The following is a 22,430-nucleotide window of genomic DNA, read 5'->3' on the forward strand; positions in this document are numbered from 1 at the left end:
CTCCACAATACTAACCTAAATGACAGAATGAAAAGAAGGAAGCCTGTACAGAATACAAATATTCCAAAACATGCATCATGTTTGCAACAAGGCACTTAATAAGTAATACTGAATACAAAGCGTTATTTTAGGACAAATCCAACAAAACATGTCACTGAGTAGCAATCTTCATATTTTCCAGCATGGTGGTGGCTGCATCATGTTATGGGTATGCTTGTCATCGGTAAGGACTAAGGAGTTTTCTTGGATAAAAATACACGGAATACAGCTAAGCACAGGTAAAATAATGTAATTTTCATCATGGGTACACTTCTACTATGACAGACAAAATGAGGAAAAAAAATCCAGAAAATCACATTGTAGGATTTTTAATGAATTTATTTGCAAATTATGGTGGAAAATAAGTACAGTTGATTTCTTCAAACCAAAGCTGCTTACCTATTGCAGATTCAGTCTTCCCAGCCTGGTGCAGGTCTACAATTTTGTTTCTGGTGTCCTTTGACAGCTCTTTGGTCTTGGCCATAGTGGAGTTTGGAGTGTGACTGTTTTGAGGTTGTGGACAGGTGTCTTTTATACTGATAACAAGTTCAAACAGGTGCCATTAATACAGATAACGAGTGGAGGACAGAGGAGCCTCTTAAAGAAGAAGTTACAGGTCTGTGAGAGCCAGCAATCTTGCTTGTTTGTTTGTTTGTAGGTGACCAAATACTTATTTTCCACCATAATTTGCAATAAATTATGGTGGATTTTTTCTAATTTTGTCTGTCATAGTTGAAGTGTACCTATGATGAAAATGACAGGCCTCTCATATTTTCATGTGGGAGAACTTGCACCATTGGTGGCTGACTAAATACTTTTTTGCCCCACTGTATATGTCTATGGTGTTCTGATGTCTCTGATTGGGGATTGTATTTAGGTGGCCATTTTCCCTTTTGTGTTTGTGGGTTCTTGTTCGATGTTTAGTTGCCTGTCTGCACTACTCATATTAGCTTCACGGTTCGTTTTGTTATTTTGTTAGTTTGTTTAGTGTTCGTTCTTATAATAAAGAAGAATGTACCCATACCACACTGCACCTTGGTCTCCTTCTTACAACGAACGTGACACACTACAAGTATGGCACACCTGTATTTGGGGAGTTTCTCCCATTCTTCTCTGCAGATCCTCTCAAGCTCTGTCTCGTTGGATGGGGAGTGTCACTGCACAGCTATTTTCAGATCTTTCCAGAGATGTTCGATCGAGTTCAAGTCCAAGCTCTGGCTGGGCCACTCAAAGACATTCAGAGACTTGTCCCGAAGCCACTCCTGCCTTGTCTTGGCTATGTGCTTCGGATCATTGCCCTGTTGGAAGCTGAACCTTTGCCCCAGTCTGAGGTCCTGAGTGCCCTGGAGCAGATTTTCATCAAGGATCTGCTCTGTTTATATTTCCCTCGATCTTGACGAGTCTCCCAGTCCCTGCCGCTGAAAAACATCCCCACAGCATGATGCTGCCACCACCATGCCTCACCGTAAGGATGGTGCCAGGTTTCCTCCAGATGTGACGCTTGGCATTCTGACTAAAGAGTTCAATCTTGGTTTCATCAGATCAGAGAATCTAGTTTCTCAAGGTCTAAAAGTCCTTTAGGTGCCTTTTGGCAAACACCAAGCGGGCTGTCATGTACCTTTCACCTCCCTGACCAAGGCCCTTCTACCCCGATTTCTGTTTAGCTGGGCGGCGAGCTCTAGGACGAGTCTTGGTGCTTCCAAACTTCTTCCATTTAAGAATGATGGAAGCCACTGTGTTGTTGGGGACCCTCAATGGGGGACCCTCAATGGAGCAGAAATGTTTTGGTACCCTTCCCCAGATCTGTGCCTCGACACAATCCTGTCTCTGAGCGCTACGGACAATTCCTTCGACCTTAAATAGACAGCAGTGTGCCTTTCCAAATCATGTCCAATCAATTGAATTTACCACAGATGGACTCCAATCAAGTTGTAGAAACATCTCCAAGGTTGATCAATGGAAACAGGATGCACCTGAGCTCAATTTTATGTCTCATAGCAAAGGGTCTGAATACTCATGTAACACAAGTATTTCTGGGGGGTTTATTTTATAAATGCAACAATTAAAAGAAAACCTGTTTCAATGAGTAATTATGGGATATCATGCATAGATTGATGAGGGAAAAGTTAATTTAATCAATTTTAGAATAAGGCTGTAAAGTGAATACTTTCCGAATGCACTCTATATTAGTGTTTTATTATTCATGATTTTTATAAACGTTAAAAAAAATGAAAAATATCTTCCACCAAAAATTATAATTCAATCCATTTTAATCCCACTTTGTAAGATATCAAAAATGTAGATTGAGATTTCCCTATCCGGCAAAAGAAAAACAGTGAAACGCCATTTCTTAAAACCTGTGAATCCTGGAGAAATCTCAGAATAAATCAATAATGGAGAATGGTCAGATAGCAGCATAGTTCAAATCTCTGCATGGGGATGTACATTTCAGAGAAACAGGGGAGGTGAAGAGAATCAATTTGTGAGAAAGACTGATGATGGGGCAGAAAATAAGATCATCTCTAGTATTAGGATTTGTTAGGTGCCAGGCATCCACAATGTTCAAGTCATCTAAAAAGGTCTTAATATAATTCCAAGGTGCCCGGAGTGCCAAGAGGATATCACTGGTGGTATTAATTGTAGGATCTAGAGTCAAGTTAAAATCTCCCCCAAGTGTAACGTCTGCGCCCAACTCACACCCTCAAACACGTAGATCCCCTGAGCGCAGCTCACTTTCCAGATCCCAATCACCTGAATTCTAATCACCTGTTCACACACCTGCATGTCATTATCACACACTATTTAGTTCAGTCTTTGCACACCATCACTGTGAGGTATGGTTTGTTTTGTGACACTCTTCTATTCGGAGCCCTGTTTTTCCTGTAACATAATCCTCCCGTGTCTGATAGTTTTTGCCCGCCTCACTAACGACGCCTCTTGCCTATTCCCTGCCTGTATCAGATTTCCTGTTATCAACCTTTTGCCTGATCTCCCGGACAACGTTACTAGCCTTTTCCCTGCCTGTACTGTTGCCTTTTTGGACCCCCTGTGTATGAACTTCTGCCTGCCCCTGGACCCAGTTACCTGCCTCCTGTGGTCCTTTACAATAAACACCTGCTGCGCCCTGCGCTTGAAACCAGCTCTGTCTCCCATCGGGTTCATTACACCAAGGATGGTCACTGAGTCTGGGAAGTCTAACAAGTTAAGCTTCAGGTCTTCAAAAAAGTATTTATCAAAAGCATTTGGTGCATACATGGAGGACAAACATAATGTAGTGCCATTAATAGTAACCCGAGGTATAACAATTCTGTCAATCAGTGTCTCCACCAGAGACCCCCACCTTCATATTAAGATTAATATTCCTCTTAAGTACAATCATAGCACCTTTGGTTTTGTTTGGGGGATAGGAGTAGGCTAGTATCTTATAAACGTGTTCTGAAATCTATTTCAAATAGCTCTGCTGTAGTAGGAAGGTGAAATCAATATATTTACATTATAAGTACTCTAAACAAGTTAAGACTAATCAAGTCAAATTCTATTTGTTACAAGCGCTCAATACAACAGGTGTAGACCTTACAGTGAACTGCTTACTTTCAAGCTCTTAACCAACAATGCAGGTTTAACAAAAATGTATGTTAAGTAAAAAATAAGAAATAGAGCAGCAGTAAAAAAACAGTAGCGAGGCTATATACAGGGGGTACCGGTACAGAGTCAATGTGGAGGCTATATACAGGGGGTACCGGTACAGAGTCAATGTGGAGGCTATATACAGGGGTACCGGTACAGAGTCAATGTGGAGGCTTTATACAGGGGTACCGGTACAGAGTCAATGTGGAGGCTATATACAGGGGGTGGAGGCTATATACAGGGATACCGGTACAGAGTCAATGTGGAGGCTATATACAGGGGGTACCGGTACAGAGTCAATGTGGAGGCTATATACAGGGGTACCGGTACAGAGTCAATGTGGAGGCTATATACAGGGGTACCGGTACAGAGTCAATGTGGAGGCTACAGAGTCAATGTGGGGTACAGGGTACAGAGTCAATGTGGAGGCTATATACAGGGGTACCGGTACAGAGTCAATGTGGAGGCTATATACAGGGGGTACAGAGTCAATGTGGAGGCTATATACAGGGGGTACAGAGTCAATGTGGACAGAGTCAATGTGGAGGCTATATACAGGGGGTACCGGTACAGAGTCAATGTGGAGGCTACAGGGGGTATACAGAGTCAATGGGAGGCTATATACAGGGGTACCGGTACAGAGTCAATGTGGAGGCTATATACAGGGGGAGTCAGAGTCAATGGAGGCTATATACAGGGGGGTACAGAGTCAATGTGGAGGCTATATACAGGGGTACCGCACTGTACAGAGTCAATGTGGAGGCTATATACAGAGGGGATACCGGTACAGAGTCAATGTGGAGGCTACAGGGGGTATACAGAGTCAATGTGGAGGCTATATACAGGGGTACCGGTACAGAGTCAATGTGGAGGCTTTATACAGGGGATACCGGTACAGAGTCAATGTGGAGGCTATATACAGGGGTACCGGTACAGAGTCAATGTGGAGGCTTTATACAGGGGATACAGAGTCAATGTGGAGGCTTTATACAGGGGAGTCAATGTGGAGGCTTTATACAGGGGATATACAGAGTCAATGTGGAGGCTATATACAGGGGATACCGGTACAGAGTCAATGTGGAGGCTATATACAGGGGGTACCGGTACAGAGTCAATGTGGAGGCTTTATACAGGGGATACTGGTACAGAGTCAATGTGGAGGCTTTATACAGGGATACCGGTACAGAGTCAATGTGGAGGCTATATACAGGGGATACCGGTACAGAGTCAATGTGGAGGCTATATACAGGGGGTACCGGTACAGAGTCAATGTGGAGGCTATATACAGGGGATACCGGTACAGAGTCAATGTGGAGGCTTTATACAGGGGATACCGGTACAGAGTCAATGTGGAGGCTATATACAGGGGGTACCGGTACAGAGTCAATGTGGAGGCTTTATACAGGGGATACCGGTACAGAGTCAATGTGGAGGCTTTATACAGGGGATACCGGTACAGAGTCAATGTGGAGGCTTTATACAGGGGATACCGGTACAGAGTCAATGTGGAGGCTATATACAGGGGGTACCGGTACAGAGTCAATGTGCGGGGGAACAGGTTAGTCTATCCATGAGTTAGCTTGAGATGGAAATATATCCAATAGCCTGAGATTTGAAAACACTTTGCACAGAGCTGAGATAGAAATACTGTTGAGACAGACGCATAAAATAAAAACATGACATAAAACCCCAAAATGATCGTGCAGTCGACATTTGTGAATGCATACAAATTCTATAGTATTAAAATATAATTAAAGTAACCAACAGAAAAAACTGAATAGAAAAGGCCAGTATGCCAGGGGACACAAGGGTTTACCCCCGAGAGAGAGACGGCCAGTACACCTGAGTCGGCCGCCCCTTGGATTCTGACACAATGTGGAAAAAATCAAGGGGTGTATATACTTTCTAACAGCACTGTAATTATATAATTCTACTATATAACCTCGCAAAGATCGTTTTATGACGGTCATTACCACTGGCTATCAAATTGAATTAAAACATTGGTTATTTGGTGGTCATTTCTAGGGAATACGTTATGTAGATAGGATGTGTTCATTACATACCAAGCAGATGGACTTCAAAGTGTTGACTGAAATGAAAAACTGTACACACCCTTTCACCGGGTGCACAGCAATGGCTTTGGGCTGGTCAAGTCCATCAGCTATCACCACGGCTCGGTACAAGCCACTGAGTCGAGCAACCTCTATGATGTTGAAGCCATGGTCCGTCCAATAGATATTACCTTGTAAACAACCCAAACATGACTTTGTACAGTGTTCAACCATTGCATTACAAGTCAGTCAATTCATTACATTTGATGTATGTCTTACTTGAGAAGTATGTCCTATGTCTCTTGTCTCTCTGTGTGTCCTACAGTTGCAGTCAAATATATTGGCACACTTGCACTTTACAATGGAGCGCAGTGGAGCAGAATGTTCTGTTTTCTCTTTTTTTTATGGTTGAACTGCTATTTTTACCAGTAAGATGATGCACTGTAAATGAGAATCACCTGCCTCCAACCAAATTAATTTCAATTCTGTATAATTTAGTTCAGGCAATTTGTTTTATACTTTGAAGCGAAAAATATAATTTTGATTTTTTTTTCTTGGTCCTGTGCGGTTGTAAATCAAACAAATACATGTGTGAAAAACTTTTTTTATATATATATTATTATATTATATATTTTTTTTAAACTTATTTTAGAAGAAATAGTGAATCGTGCATGGGTGCCTTCGGGAAGTATTCAGATCCCTTTACTTTTTCCACATTTTGTTACTTTACAGCATTATTCTAAAATGGACAAAACAAATCCTGAATAATCTACATATAATACCCCATAGTGACAAAGCAAAAACAGGTTTTAGACATTTTTGCTGATTAAAAAAATATATAATAATAACTTATTTACGGAAGTCTTCAGACCCTTTGCTATGAGACTCGAAATTGAGCTCAGGTGCATCCTGTTTCCATTAATCATCCTTGAGATGTTTCTTGATTGGAGTCCACCTGTGGTAAAATCAATTGATTGGACATGATTTGGAAAGGCACACACCTGTCTATATAAGGTCCTACAGTTGACACCATGTCAGAGCAAAAAACCAAGCCATGAGGTCGAAGAAATTGTCCTTAGAGCTCCGAGACAGGATTGTGTTGAGGCACAGATATGGGGAAGGGTACCAAAAAAAATCTAAAGCATTGAATATCCCCAAGAACACAATTCTTGGAACCCCCAAGACTCTTCCTAGAGCTGGCCGCCCAGCCAAGCTGAGCAATCTGGAGAAGGGCCTTGGTCAGGGAGGTGACCAAGAACCCGATGGTCACTATGACAGAGCTCTAGAGTTCCAGAAGGACAACCATCTCTGCAGCACTCCACCAATCAGGGCTTTATGGTAGACTGACCAGACCGAAGCCACTCCTCAGTAAAAGGCACATGACAGCCCACTTGGAGTTTGCCAACAGGCACCTAAAGCCTCTTAAACCATGAGAAACAAGATCTCTGGTTTGATGAAACCATGATTGAACTCTTTGCATTAATGCCAAGCGTGACATCTGGAGGAAACCTGGTACCATCCCTACGGTGAAGAATGGTGGTGGTAGCATCATGATGTGAGGACGTTTTTCAGCAGTAGGGACTGAGAGACTAGTAAGGATCGAGGCAAAGATGAACGGGGAAAAGTACAGAGAGATCCTTGATGACAACATGCTCCACAGAGCTCACAACTTCAGACCGGGGCGAAGGTTCACCTTCCAACAAGACAACGACTCTAAGCACACACCTTCCAACAAGTCAACGACTCTAAGCACACAGCCAAGACAATGCAGGAATAGCTTAGGGACAAGTCTCTGAATGTACTTGAGTGGCCCAGCCAGAGCCCGGACCTGAACCCAATCGAACATCTCTGGAGAGACCTGAAAATAGCTGTGCAGCGACGCTCCCCATCCAACCTGACAGAGCTTGAGAGAATATGCAGAGAATAATGGGATAAACTCCCCAAATACAGGTGTGCCAAGCTTGTAGTGTCATACCCTAGAAGACTCAAGGCTGTAATCACTGCCAAAGGTGCTTCAATAAAGTACTGAGTAAAGGGTCTGAATACTTATGTAAATGTAATATTTCAGTTGTTTATTTTCAATACATTAGCAAAAATGTCTAAAACCTGTTTTGGCTTTGTCATTATGGGGGTATTGTGTGTAGATTGATGAGGGGAAAAACAATTTAATCCATTTTAGAATAAGGCCGTAACTTAACAAAAAATGTAGAAAAAGTCAAGGGGTCTGAATACTTTCCGGAGGCGCTGTATTTGACCACAACTGTACTTGTATGTCCTCCTTTGCACTTGACATTGTATTCTCTTAATTACAGGTTAACTTTGAGAGCTCGGCTACTTACCTGCAATCCAGTCCACTGCAATCCCCTCCACGCGGCCGATACCACTAGTGACAATGTCCTCTCTCCACGTCTGATCTCGCTTGGCTCTGGATATTCTGTTCAAGCCCATGTCTGTCCAATATAACGTGTCATTTCCTATTAGGAAAATCAATTAATTGAAAAGGATTAATGTTCTTCCGTTCATTTGTTTTCTACAAACTATAATTAAAAATAACAATTAAAACATTGAAATGATAATGATTCATTTGCAATCCGAAGCATGAAGAATAGTCCAAATAATCACAAAAAAAACAATGCCAATACACTCACCAGCATGGAAGTCAATCCCCACAGCCATCACTGAGCCGGTCACCGGCATCAAGGCTTCACTGCTATCACTGGGATCCAGGGATATCCCCCTGATGCCCTCATGAACTGAGTACATCAGGAAAGACCCAATGCCTTCAAGTTCAAACACAAAACCAACCCAATCAACTATATGGCATTTACTGTACATGTAAAAATGTGATTCTAACCTTCACATCACATTAGGAAAGACCCTAAGTCCTTCAAACACAACAAAGCAACGCTCATAGACAACGCCAGATGTCAAAATCAGATTCACATCATATGTTTTAATATGTCGGTTTTCATATGTTGTGTTCCCTGTTCAGTGTACTCCCACGAGAAGCGGGTACAGTACCTTCACATGACATGCGATCGGGGTGGAGGTTGTAGCCCACGGCACAAGAACAACTCCGTGTGCTCTCTGATGTCGGGAAGCAGAGCTGAGAGCAGCCACCATTGTTGTCCTGACAGAGATTCCTCCCTGCACCGCAGTGGAACATTACACTGGAACATTTAACACCTAGGCATGGTCATTGTAGATGCTTGTGTATTCATTCAGGAAGCAACACAGTGATGACACAGTAGGACAGCATGCGTATTATTTAACTGAGCATTATGGGGGGGGGGCAGAGTACATCTGCATTGCATTACGTTCCAGTTATTTTCATGAGATTACAGTACTTCCGCGGAAGCATGAGCACTTCCAGTGTGTGAGAGAGAGAGAGGACGAGAGCGAGCGAGACAGAAAGAGAGAGAGAGGGAGGAGAAGGGGAGAGAGAGAAGACTAATGAGACATGGCCATACTCCCATGTGGTCGGTGTCAAAAAGATAAATGAAGTAGCTAATCGGTCAGAGGAAGTTTGAGGAGGAAGTTGAAAGATTTATATTTTTAAGATACCTTAATTGCCATTTTTAATACTAACAGAGATTGAGAGCAATCCTGATATTGGATATGTCAATGAAATGGATGATACTGCCAATGACTCACAAAACTGCTACGCGGAATTCTTATTTCAATAAAGCTGTGTCTCAATGAAGAACCATTATTTTTGGGCCAATTGGATTTTTAAAAAATGTTGGTGCATTCTCAAGAGAGGATCAAAAACACTTAGCAATTTCAAGTCAAAAGCCTACAACAAAGCTTTAAAAGGAGGTCGGACATCATCTGAGTGAAAGCATAGAGTTAGCAGTCATACTCTTTACCTGTCTGGCTGTCCTCGTCATACACCTTCATGTGAACAATCCCCGTGGTCTTGTTGCGTAAAACCACCATGTCCAGCCCGCCTCTCTTACTGACGGTCCCCAACTGGGCCAAGCTGTCATCGGCCCACCACAGCTTGGCACCTGAAGACAGAAAAATCAATGATTGTTCATGACTGAATTGACAAGTATATTGATAAATCAGAGCTATTCAAAAAGGTCATGAATATTGTGCAGTAGCAATAGTGGTTCTATGCCGTCTCTGCGAGTGACCCTTCAATCAAAAGCTAACGGCCCATTTGTTCATCGATAGTAGGCTACACAGCATGTTCACAGAGCACGACAAATATCACTGGACCCGAATAACACATTGAATGATCGCTTTCCTAGGAACTGTAACATACAATTGTAACTGAATTGAATACATTCTAGGAACGGTGGAATACTGTATTATCCATAAGGTATGTATAGCTCTCACTGTACAGTATTCCCTCGCTGATGAATACAGTAGGCCGAGGCGGACTCCTGGGACGCTCGTAAAAGAAGGGCCAAGGAGGGAGCTGTGTAAAGGAGGACTTTCAGATTTCTTCCTCGGAGAATCGGGTGATACGAGACAGAGAGACAGGATCTTAAGTTCATTCCCCTACCCATAAATCTTAGGGGCACGGGTCCCAGGGAGGAAACAGAGGAACTGGGCCATGTGACATATTTTTTTCTTCTAATATAAGCCCGTGTACTGTACTTGCACCCTTGACCGGGAAAAAAATGCAAATGTTTATGCATGAGCCCAGCTCCAGCAAACAGGCAACGCTGAGGTACAGTCAGCCCGGCACAAAGGACGTAGGACAGCGGCTCAGCAGTCAGAAAACCTCTGAAGCAAGACCAATCCTGTGCCTGTAGACAGGGAACTTAACTTTCTCTTCTTCGTTTTTTTTTTTTGGAATCTGTCTGCAGACTTGAATGGGCTACAGTACAGTGGGCTTACGCCAGACCATTCTTGGCTTCTGGCCTGCTGGACTACAGCTATCAACAAAGAACATAATCTCCTCAAATGACGGGAAGGATTGGAGAGCATACAAAAAGACGGCGTGTTAAAACCGCAGAGATAAAAAAAAAAACTAAAAAAACATGTCTCTCTGTGGTTAAAGCACAGGTAGGATGAATATAAACAGCAGTCCCTCTGCAGGTGAATTACATCAGAATCAAACAGTGTTCCCAACAGAATTACGGCAGGCCATGCTGTAGATATATAGATAGCACTTTAATATGCCAGAGGCTATTTCAATATCCCAAGCAGATAAGAGAGGTACTCTAAATTAAGGAATCGTAACATAACCAGAGCGAGAAGCCCATCAATAATGATGTTTCTCCCCTGTCTAACTCCCTGTAGGGTTACTCATGGGGAATAACCACTACAATATGAAATAATACGATATTAAACAAATTAATACAACCATCTAATCGATATGAAAAAATAATCATTCCACCCTGTTAATAGCATCATGATCAACTGTCTTGTAGAGCGCGGAGAGAAACTCTCCCTCAATGATCTGAACTATTAAAACACAATACAATACAATATTATACAATCACCACTACAGCTATAAGTAAACCTGGAACAGACAGTCGGTGAGCCGGACGGTTCGAAAGCCCAGGTTTCCCATCACTAAGTCAGAAAGCCTGGTTACTGTGTAGCGGGAGGCAGCTCTGTCGCCCATCACTGTAGTGGCTAAACACGTCCCACTGAAGCCAGAGAAACTTCCCCTAAAGTAATTCTGTCTGGATGAGGCATTTTATCAGACGGGATGCAATTTTAAACGTGAATTAGAATTGTTTCAGAGACAGACATAAACAGAAATGGGGAAACGGACAAGTAATACAATGCAAGAAGACAGCAAAGGTTCATCGCTGTCAAAACCCCTTTTACTCATGTACACCAGATAAAAACAAACCCCAAATCAATGGACTAGTACTTAAAACAAAACACAATTTGGGCAGAAAATACTTTTATGAGCTGGAAGGGCACAACCTATCTATATCAGGCACTTTCTAAGACAAAAGAATATGCACAGAGTCTCAGGGTAGTAGTGCTCATCCATAGAACCATGCTCTAAAAAAAGCCAAACTGATCCTAGAGCAGCACATCTTACTCTGAGACACTTTATGAACACGGGCCCATGCTCTACACTCTCGCCACTCACCCATAACAGCTAGAGCCGTGACTTTAACCAGCTCCTCCTTCATGGTCTCCAGCACTTCCAGACCACTACCGTCCAGACTACACCTGTTGATGGTGGCGTTGCCTCCACTGATCCAGTACAGCTTGTCTGACGTGTAGTCTATCGACAGGCCTAGAAGAGACATCATCGATTAGAGTTGGGACCGGGCATATTATTGGGTTGCTGTTCCACCAATCGTCTCACTCAATCTTGCAATATCGTTTGTTACCAGATAGTAGCACTACTGTTGTCATGCAATATAAAATGGCAGAAGACAACTGGCACTGGCCACTAAATGTGGATGTTTTGTATTGTGCATGTGACAATTACCAACTGGCTCTCTCTGGTTCTGTTGAATGATCTTGCTATTGCTTCCATCCATGTTGGCCACGTTGATTGTGTTGCCATCTGTCCAATACATTTTCCTGGAAGGTAAAAACTCAATAGGAAAACAATATTTTGCATACAGAACACCAACACAAAAGTGCCTAATTTATCATGTCATGTAAACTAGCATTAATTTGACCATATCTTGGTTTACCTAATCAATATCAGACATTGAACTGTATAAAAGTACATACAAAAATGGAATCTTACCCTTTAGACGGATGTACGGTGAGACACTTAGGCTTCTCAATCCCGTGAACCACAGAGGTTTTCAGGGACCCGTCTAGCCTCGCCACGTTTATCTGTGACTCGTCGCTTTCTGAACTAATCCAATACAGGTTCCTGGAGAGCCAGTCCAGGGCCAGACCTCTTACATTAACAATACCTGCAAAATAAAAGGATATGCGGAAGACAACATCAATACGGTCACGCTCATCTCTTCAATAAAGTCATGTACGGAGTCTGTCGCTTGAACAACCTGACAGGTGCACTGTGAAAACTAGAACGGGTTACCTATGAAAAGGACCTCAAATGGACGCAAAACAGTGTAACAGTCCGAGAAAACATTTTACAACAGACATTTTAGTTCAGTTACATAAGTGTCTGAAAACTGGTACGTTTCAGAACACAGAGGTGAACATCTTTCTCTAACCTCCGGATATGATCGTCTCTATCGCGGTTCCGTTGATGGAGGACCGTTTGATGGTTTGTGTTTTGACGTCAGTCCAGTAGATTCGTTCCTCTGATGCATCGTAGTCCACTGCTGTGACCTCGTCTATATCTGGGACCGTCAGGGCTGTGATCAGGTTCAGGTAAGGGTTGTCAATGTCCACGCCACGGATCTCGGTTCGCCTCACATACAGAAGGAATCTCTTCAGTGCTGTTGAAGGACAAGAGAAAACTGGACGTTGACATTGCTTCGTGTAGCCTGCGTTCAAAGTTCAGAATCAAGCGGGTGTTATCTCAAAACAGTAGAAACCTGCTGTGTTTTGAAATGACTCACTTTTGAGGGACATGCACTATAGTGTATGAATGTGGAGGATTGTGTGAATGAATGAATGTGTAGATAGATAGATGGTGCGATGGCTGGACGGAGAGAGACTGAAGTAAGGATAGACTGACAAACGGATGAAGGGGTGAGCTTCACTCACTGAAGCAAGTAAAGTTGTCTGCAGATATCTTCATGAGGTGGGGGCAGGCACAGGATGCGGTGCGGTTGTAGTTGATAAGGCATAGATGGGAGCAGGGTCCACGACCGCCATTCGCCTCGCAGGGATTTGAGGCTATCGTAAAGAGAGGGGGAGAGGATAGAAAGTTGTTCAATAATCAACTAAATGTGGTTTCAATAATCAACTAGTGTGGTTTATTTTAATACAAGATTCGGATACTCTTGGAAGGAAACGTATTTGATTTGTGAAAGGCAGAATCCTGTAAATGAACCCTACTGCCAAAAGTCCAGACATAGAAAATGAAGACTGATGAACCAATTAATGGGTTGCATGTTTCGTCACAATATTGTTTTGAACGTTCATTTTTGGACTGATGCCTGACTAAGTATTCTACTCAATGCATCGTCAAGATTTCATCCAAAGTGTATTGCAGTGGCTTGGAAATACAATGACATTCAAAAGGAGACAAATAATTAGTATTCATTTTAAGTTGCCAGATTGACTTTAGATGCTGTATAATGTTAGCTAGCTAGCTAAGATTGAGGGGAGGCCAACAGAATTTAGCTAGCTAGCATTAGCATTGATAGCTATTTTTGACAGACTTTGCAAGCTAATGACAACTTTGCCATATGTCTAAAGTAAATTTGACGACATGATAATGCTGGCAAAGTTGTTTCCTACTAAATATTTGACTACTTTTGCAACGTCATCGTATTTCCAGGCACTATTGTGTAATTTAGACTAAACAGTAGCCTCCGTCCAGAATGACTGGGCTTATCACCACTTTAGGGCGACACTATGGCACTTTCTTATCTCTCAGAGAACTTTGGACATAGAAAGTGAAAAGTATTTTGTGAGACACAGATGTAACAACAAATTTAAAACACAACCATACGACAAATTATTCATTATGATCTAAGTAAACAAAACTCTTCAACCTGTCCAGCTGAGAAGGTTGTCTTTAATTCAAAACATCCGCTCTCTTTTCAACCTTGCTATCTTAATGTTTGAGAGAGTGTGGTAGCCTACCTTGTGGTTGTCTGCTGGGGTGGTATATCTGAAGGTCAAATGGCTGGGCACTGGTCTTCTGGATGACTGTCACATTGGCTCCTGTCCACTTGTTAGCCCTAGCCAGAGTGTTGGTCCTCCAGTCAGTCCAGTAGACACTACCTCCATAGAGACAGACAGCGAAGGGATGTGACAGGTACTCATGTCCCTTCAGAATCTCTATCACACCAGTCCCATCGTACAGAGCAGAGAATATGGCATCAGACCTGTTGAGATGAAGATAGATGTTTGTCTATTAGAATCATTTGATTCTACCAGCAGGGTTGGAGTGAATTCCAACTCAATTCAGCCAATTCAGGAAGTCAACTGAAATCCTCATCTAAATTGGAATTTCAGTTGACTTCCTGAATTGAAATAGAATTGATGGGGAATTGACCCTATATAGACAGGTACAGGCATATAACCCACCTGGCATCAGTCCACACAACCCTCTTCTCCATAAGGTCCAGAGTAAGACCATTAGGCCAGGCTCCTATCTCCATGTCTCTGAAGACAACATGGCGTCCTCCTCCGCTCATAGAAGCAGCCTCGATCCGAGGGAAGGTGGCATCCCAGTCTGTCCAGAAAATAATTCTAAACCACAAAATACTCAAATAAGAATAGTCATCCATGTGAAATGGATTAAGGAATTGATCAAGTCTACCTCACCCTAAGGTCATTCATATCAAACCAAGATTATGTAAGAAATGCATATCCTTGTTAAAGAGTACTCACTCACTCACTCACTCACTCACTCACTCACTCACTCACTCACTCTCTCAGAGATAACTAACCCCTGCTCAGGATCCAGAGCGATGGCTCGTGGGTGCTCCATCCCTCCGGCGATCAGTGTGGTCCGGAGATTCCCGTTTAGCTTGGCCACCTCTATCTGATCTAAGTTGCTGTCAATCCAATACAGGTTCCCTGCTATCCAATCAACAGCCAGACCCTCCGGAGTAGCCAGTCCATGTTGGACCACCACTTCAATCCCTATCACACCTGTAAGGAACCAATAACAGAAAAGGACCAACACACTAGCACATAAGAGGGCAAGAGGACATGCTGAAACACAGGTAAAATAGGCTTTGGTTTAGGAAGTCTTCAGTGGAGTTGAGAGGAGAGCTAAATATAGCCAATACAACACATTCCCCGTGACCTCAATTAAACATCAACAACTCAGCTTAACCAAAAATAAAAACAAATGTCCAACCAAATTCGTATGTGTTCCTACCAGCAGAGTCTAGCAGCTTCCCCCTGTATATCTTATCCTCAACCACATCGGTCCAGTAGAGTCGACTCTGATCGAAGTGGAAGTCTAAGGCGATCGTGTTCCTCAAACCAGGAACTAGAAGGCTGTAGTCTCGCCTGTGGAGATCGATCCTCCTGATCTCATGGCGGATGGAGAAGATGATGAATGCCTCAAAGGGATCTGAGGAAGGAAACAAGAAATAAGTCAAGATATACATTTTTGATAATAAATATTGCATACTAATGCAGATTCTCACGCAGATACACAAAAAAACGGTGCTGTTCGTCTGCTAGAATAGCAACTCGTGTTAGTTTATTTTGTGAGTGAGGTTATATTGAAGTCAATAATTATGGAATAGATCGTCGTTTCATTAATGAAGTCATCTTTCATTTTCCTATCACATTATCTTGTTTAGCTCATCTTGTCATAAAACGAGTACAGAAACCTTTGGCGGATTCATCTCCAACCGACAGTGTAGAATTTTAGATGGAAAAAAAACGAGCGTATTCAATACAATTACCAGATGTTACATTATATAACTGGGAGACATTGATGAAGAGAAAAAAAAGGCCTATAAAGCCACAGGTGTATAAATGGCCAATATTCAAATGGGTACTGATTCTTACAAAGGTATTTAACTACTATGTAAATGGAATGTCTAGGAATATAACCAATCTATCACATTGCTTTTTATATGTGGATTTAGGGCACAAGGGTAAGGATGGCTGTCCCATAGAATATAACAATATATGCCATTTAGCAAACGCTTTTCATCCAAAGTGACTTACAGTCATGCGTGCATACATTTTACTTATGGGTGCTCCCAGCAGGTCAAACCTACGACCCTTGGCGTTGCAAGCGCCATGCTCTACTGACTGAGACACACAGGTACACAGAAATAGAATCAGAATTCTCGTTTCTATGGGCGGTCCTTGGGCAGTTCCACAGAGCGCAGGTATGTGTCGGAAAGACTTATCAGCCATGTCACACAGAGAGCTTAACACCAGCTACCTGTACTCTGGCAGGTGTCCCCATCTAGTTCCAGCCTCCAGCCTGGGTAGCAGGAACACTTGACGGTTGCTTTGTACTGCTCACACACTTGGCTGCACTTGAGGTGCCTGGAGCAGTAGTCCAGGATCTGGCACGTCCTGTTGTCTGGGCTTAGACTGAGCCCCGGCGGGCAGGAGCACGCCACGCCCCTCCCAGGAGCCACTGCACACTGGTGGCTACAGCCGCCGTTACCCAAAATGCAATCGGCTGAGATGGCAAGAGAAGAAGACAAAGAAAGGTGATGAGAGTTGAGCAGACTGACTCAGAGAACACAGACAGGTGTATGGAAGTCCAAGAGTAGTGATGGATGGAGACCGATGTACTGCACGTCCTCGTCGACTAGTGACATAGGGGCTCAATTACCCCACAAGGAAGTGAACACAACTGTCCTGTCATATCTGTCTCGCATTTTTTTTCTTCTCCTATGGACAAAGTGTCATGTGGTAATCCCTGGGTAGGTCATTCATGTGAACATAAGGTGCTCACCGGGCCTAACTCCATTGCCTAAGCCTGACCCCACTGCTACGATCATCTAGCCCATGTGGTCCAAACAAAAGGATTGTCTCTGTTATAAACCCTAATCCCCTTCCCTATTAATATGTCTCCTCTGTCTCTTCCCTGCCGACTTTGGAGTGTTTCCAGAGAAAACTAAGGATCTTGGTCAGCAAGAGTTATATCCTCTCCAGCCTCAACAGCTTGTTCTCCCCGGGTTTCTCCCTGAGTTCAGCAGGGAATACGAGGACAGATGGACGATGCCAAAGCAAGCACTGCTGCTGATTTACAACAGCTCAACACTGTCTGTCAACATACATTTGCTGGTCGGGCTAGAGGAGGAAGACAAAGAAAATATAGAATGAATTGAAAAAAAATAGAATGATATTTAATAATTAATTGAAGTGGGGACCGAGAGAATTGACTCAAGTGAGAGAAATAGGACCAAGAGAATTGGTTAGAAGTGATCTGAACAAAAGTCACACCACAGAAGTGTCCCTCGTCAGAGTGGTCAGAGCAGTCGTATCTCCCGTTGCAGATGCTCTCGGGAGGCAGGCAGACGGAGGTGTCATTGGCACAGGGGTATCTGGGAGGTTTACATGGCGACGTCTCACAGCTTTCCTCATCGGACAGATCCTCACAGTCATAGTCCCCGTCACACACCCAGCTCTTACTGATACACTTGCCTGTGAGGGGAGAAACAGAGAGAGATCAGGTGATGAGGCGAGGGACATAATTGCAAAAAAAAAGTCCTTATAAGAGATATTGTGAATGATAACAAACCCACGTTTCAACCGTAAGTACAAAAATAAGAATTGATTGTCCATTTTCTTGTAGAGAACAGAAACGATCAGATATAAACTGGTGAGAAAATGGTCATCGTGATACCTAAACCTAAACTGTCAATACCATCAAATGAAGCAATTCTGCTGATTCTAGGTAGTTGGTCAAATGCCTCTAAAGTGACTGGAAATAGATGCTTTTAGAAACAATTGCAGGAAATAGGAAGCAATTATTGGAAGCAGCGAGGTAAAAAGCACAGTCTCAGAGGAATCCTGAAAAGCTGAGGAATAAAAGCGCTTTAGGCATCAGAAGAAAGTAAAGTGTATGGTGCTAGCAGAGAGGCAGCCCACCTCAGCTTTAATCTGTGGCATTGATGAGGAAACCCTGGAATAAATCCTGTTTACGTGGCTTGCAACAAGGCCTAATGAAAGACTATTTATTTGTCCCAAATGGCACCCTATTCCCTATATGGTGGACTAGTTTGACCAGGGCCCATATGGCTCTGATTAAAAGTAGTGCACTGTATAGGGAATAGGGTTCCATTTGGGATGCCTCCTATATATTTTCAAAGGCTATACTTTGTCAGCCTCAGCGTAAGGCAGTCAGCTTAGTCTGGACAGACACAGTGAATACAGATCAGAGCTGAGTCTGCCAATTATTTCAATTCAAACAACAGTGGGTTGATCTATTGTTGGAGGTATGTTCTTTCTGTTCACTTTAATTTGTTTTGTTTGACAAAATACTGCGATTCCAACCGGGCATCCTAATGAAGCTGTTTCAGAATCCACGCTGAGGGATCTTTTTTAACAAACCTAACGCAATGGTCAATCTTAGCGCTGGCGGGAATCCAAAATAGCCTAGTTCGTTAAATAGCCTGCTCTTGAGCATTTTTGCATTTCACACTGTACTATTTGCGTGGCTTCAACATGAAAATACATTGTTAAAAATTTTCTATAGAATTCACACAGATATAGGGGCTAGCCGTACTGTTGTAGTCTGGACATGGACATGCCAAGCGTAGTCAATAAACTAGATTAAATTCACTAGGCTATTAATAAGCACTGAAAAGACAGGGCATAATCAAATTTGAATGAAAACAAAACAACCTGTTTTAAATAGGCTAAGTCTGAATACAGTGACAGGCACCATAATTGCTCCCCGAGGACGTGTAATACAGCTGGTTTTGCGCACATACATCCAAACTTTTCACAGGATCCAATATAAAGAGAAGGGGGGGGGGTGTCCACTCACTGTTACACTGCTCGCAAATGTAACGTTTTAGAAACATCATGGAACCATCTTACAGATCTTTTTTGCACATCTCCAGAAATGGAAGATGAAATTGCATTGCATTCGGTCATGTACGTTCTCACCATAGACCCACGGACGATGAATCTTTCTAACGCGTTTTGTTTTTAATCCAATGAAACAAAAAAAACAATATATCTGCTTTTTAAACCAACAGCAATATTTCTAAATAGGATCGGGACATGATATCGGAAATCGCTTCTCTCGTTCCATGGTACCGTGTGCACACGTAGGCCTAAATGTCTTTAAGCATAACATTCGCACCTCTATACAAAATATTTGGCTCCTGTCAATTGTATCGTGGCTTATGTGCAAAGAAGATTTCCCCCCCCCCCCCAAAAAAAAAAAAATTGCAGTTGATATGGCATTATAGGAGGATTGAATAGTTCGGAGAGGCGCTCTTTGAAAATGGTGATGGATAGCCAACTGAAAAAGCAAAATGAAGTATGCAGGTATGTGAAGTGTGAATGATGAAAAAGCATGAGGGCAAAAACCTCCGAAATACATTCAAGCACTCTCAGTAGACCATTTAAACCCTTTACTCATAGGCTAGTTAGATAACGGCCGGGATAAAATACGCACCTATGCGACACTTTTAAACCAGCCTAGATTAAGCGGAGGGTAGGCTACGCTTGGTCTTGAATCAAATTAAACGAAATTGGGGGGGGACCAATTGCTTTTTATGTTTCTAAATAGGAGATTCACCGGCCAAAAAGGCATGCCTCTTCCATTGGCACTGTGCTTCCCCTCTCAAAAGCCTTGCCATTATCAACTGTGTTACCGTTAAGGCCTGCTTTTTGTGAATCTTAAAACTCCTCATGACGTTTTACTGAATTTTGCATGGTAAGTGAATGATGTGTATTAAGCCTTTTAACAGCATGAGATCAGTGAACTAAGCTAGAGGCTTTTCTCGTGTGAATTCCCCACTTTAAGACCAATCATACATAATGCAGTGCACCGTACAGATGATTCATATCAACTCCACGTAACTATTGGCCCAATAATATGACCAACTTACATTGGGAGATCTGCAACTCCTCGGCCGATTTGATTTACCACAACCATGTGGAACTGTTTTAGGGGCCACATAAAGTATCCAAAGTATTCCCATTTTACTGGCATGGCTACATGATAAAGCGTGGAGACGCCCTGCAGGTATCATAAAAGACATGAAAGGCTCTCTGGCTTTTTCCTCACAATTGTGTGTGAATTCTAACCCTGTAGGCTTATATCAGTTTACCCAATGTGTGCCTGTACACCAAGGACACAGATTAAGACCATTTCAGGGTAATAACCAGAGATACATTCATTTGATTTATGTCTATGGTAATGACTGAGAGGTTGACATTAAAAACATGGCCGCTCGGGTTCATTTTGGGGGCATAGTGTACAGTCCTGTATGCAGAGTACACACGGTACACAAAACATCTGGAGAGGTAGCTACAGTACCTGAGGTTTTACAGGTGAGCTTTTTGTGTCGGTCACAGTAGCTACAGTCCAGATGACACTTTGATGAAAGCAGTGTAGCTTTCTACAGCTAAACATGGGCATTTAATGATACTGTATGCACTGCATCAGAGCCACAGAGTGCGCAGCATTTCTTTCCTAAAGTGTTTTCACAGTAGCTTCAGTGCCGTACCTGAGGTTTGACAGGTGAACTTTGCGTGTGGGTCGCACATTCTGCTGGTGCCTTCACAGTCTGCCTCGTCACTCCCGTCCTCGCAGTCCTTGTCCCCGTCACACCTCCAGCGCTCGGGGATACAGGTGCCACCGTCGTCCCGGCAATGGAACTCATCTCCGCTGCAGTCATCAGCTGATACCGAGGCTATAGGAGAGACGGTGGTTCAGAGAGATAAACATACATTTACAAGTACGGAGTTCAGGTAGGGATATGCACTTCAGAAAATAAAGTACTTCTTTCTTGGGTAAGGGCTATTTTTACAAGGACAGATACTGTGCATCTCAAACCCACATTCCTAACCGCATCCCCTGAAGTGTGATGAATAGCATCCCCATTTCAAAGACTATATTGAGCATATCCTCTGACTACACTATACTTTCACAGATCTAAGACTTGAATCCGAAGGGTGTGATTCCCGTAAGGCAGATAGAAGAATGAGAAGTTAGTGTGTTTTTCCCTCACCTGTCCCAGTGCAGGGGGTGTTCTCATCACTGTTGTCCCCACAGTCATCGTCCCCGTCACAGGCCCAGTGGTCAGGGATACACTTCCCACTGGCACACTGGAATTGGGCACTGGAACAGGCATGGACACAACCCACCTCGTCACTACCATCCCCACAGTCATCATCTGGGTGAGGTGGAAAGGGAGAGGGGGAAAGGATGGGGAGATGGGAATAGGATGGAAGACAGGTGGAAAGGATGGGGAGAGGGGGAAAGGATGGAAGAGACAGGGAACGGACGGAAGAGAAGGGGAACAGACGGAAGAGAAGGGGAACAGACGGAAGAGAGGGGGAACAGACGGAGAGAGGGGGAATAGACAGAAGAGAGGGGGAACGGACGGAAGAGAGAGAGAACGGACGGAGAGAGGGGGAACAGACGGAGAGAGGGGGAATAGACAGAAGAGAGGGGGAACGGACGGAAGAGAGGGAGAACGGGCGGAGAGAGGGGGAACAGACAGAGAGAGGGGGAATAGACAGAAGAGAGGGGGAACGGGCGGAGAGAGGGGGGGAAAGGATGGAAGAGACAGGGAACGGATGGAAGAGAGGGGGAACAGACGGAAGAGAGGGAGAATGGACGGAAGAGAGGGAGAACGGACGGAGAGAGGGGGAATGGACAGAAGAGAGGGAGAACGGATGGAGAGAGGGGGAATGGACGGAAGAGAGGGAGAACGGACGGAGAGAGGGGGAATGGACGGAAGAGAGGGAGAACGGATGGAGAGAGGGGGAATGGACGGAAGAGAGGGAGAACGGATGGAGAGAGGGGGAATGGACGGAAGAGAGGGAGAACGGACGGAGAGAGGGGGAATGGACGGAAGAGAGGGAGAACGGACGGAAGAGAGGGGGAACAGACGGAAGAGAGGGGGAACAGACGGAAGAGAGGGAGAATGGACGGAAGAGAGGGAGAACGGACGGAGAGAGGGGGAATGGACGGAAGAGAGGGGGAACAGACGGAAGAGAGGGGGA

General features: G+C 43.5%; 1 protein-coding gene across 1 annotated transcript in view; it reads right to left on the reverse strand.

The window, feature by feature from the left end:
- The window catches only part of LOC112255187 (low-density lipoprotein receptor-related protein 1B), a 112,025-nt gene that overhangs the window by 86,765 nt on the left and 2,830 nt on the right, over positions 1 to 22,430 (reverse strand). Inside the window, exons 3-21 of the mRNA XM_042324997.1 lie at positions 21,431 to 21,595; positions 20,927 to 21,112; positions 17,682 to 17,882; positions 16,666 to 16,911; positions 16,466 to 16,525; positions 15,637 to 15,834; positions 15,200 to 15,404; positions 14,835 to 14,999; positions 14,388 to 14,632; positions 13,341 to 13,472; positions 12,842 to 13,069; positions 12,400 to 12,574; positions 12,133 to 12,227; positions 11,785 to 11,934; positions 9,587 to 9,727; positions 8,739 to 8,864; positions 8,366 to 8,497; positions 8,057 to 8,191; positions 5,779 to 5,908 (exon numbers count right to left, since the gene is read on the reverse strand). Coding sequence (XP_042180931.1) covers positions 5,779 to 5,908; positions 8,057 to 8,191; positions 8,366 to 8,497; positions 8,739 to 8,864; positions 9,587 to 9,727; positions 11,785 to 11,934; positions 12,133 to 12,227; positions 12,400 to 12,574; positions 12,842 to 13,069; positions 13,341 to 13,472; positions 14,388 to 14,632; positions 14,835 to 14,999; positions 15,200 to 15,404; positions 15,637 to 15,834; positions 16,466 to 16,525; positions 16,666 to 16,911; positions 17,682 to 17,882; positions 20,927 to 21,112; positions 21,431 to 21,595 — 3,115 coding nt within the window. The remainder of the gene's footprint in view (positions 1 to 5,778; positions 5,909 to 8,056; positions 8,192 to 8,365; positions 8,498 to 8,738; positions 8,865 to 9,586; positions 9,728 to 11,784; positions 11,935 to 12,132; positions 12,228 to 12,399; positions 12,575 to 12,841; positions 13,070 to 13,340; positions 13,473 to 14,387; positions 14,633 to 14,834; positions 15,000 to 15,199; positions 15,405 to 15,636; positions 15,835 to 16,465; positions 16,526 to 16,665; positions 16,912 to 17,681; positions 17,883 to 20,926; positions 21,113 to 21,430; positions 21,596 to 22,430) is intronic.

This window comes from Oncorhynchus tshawytscha, linkage group LG07 (assembly GCF_018296145.1).
Source record: "Oncorhynchus tshawytscha isolate Ot180627B linkage group LG07, Otsh_v2.0, whole genome shotgun sequence".
Taxonomy (NCBI): Eukaryota; Metazoa; Chordata; class Actinopteri; order Salmoniformes; family Salmonidae; genus Oncorhynchus; species Oncorhynchus tshawytscha.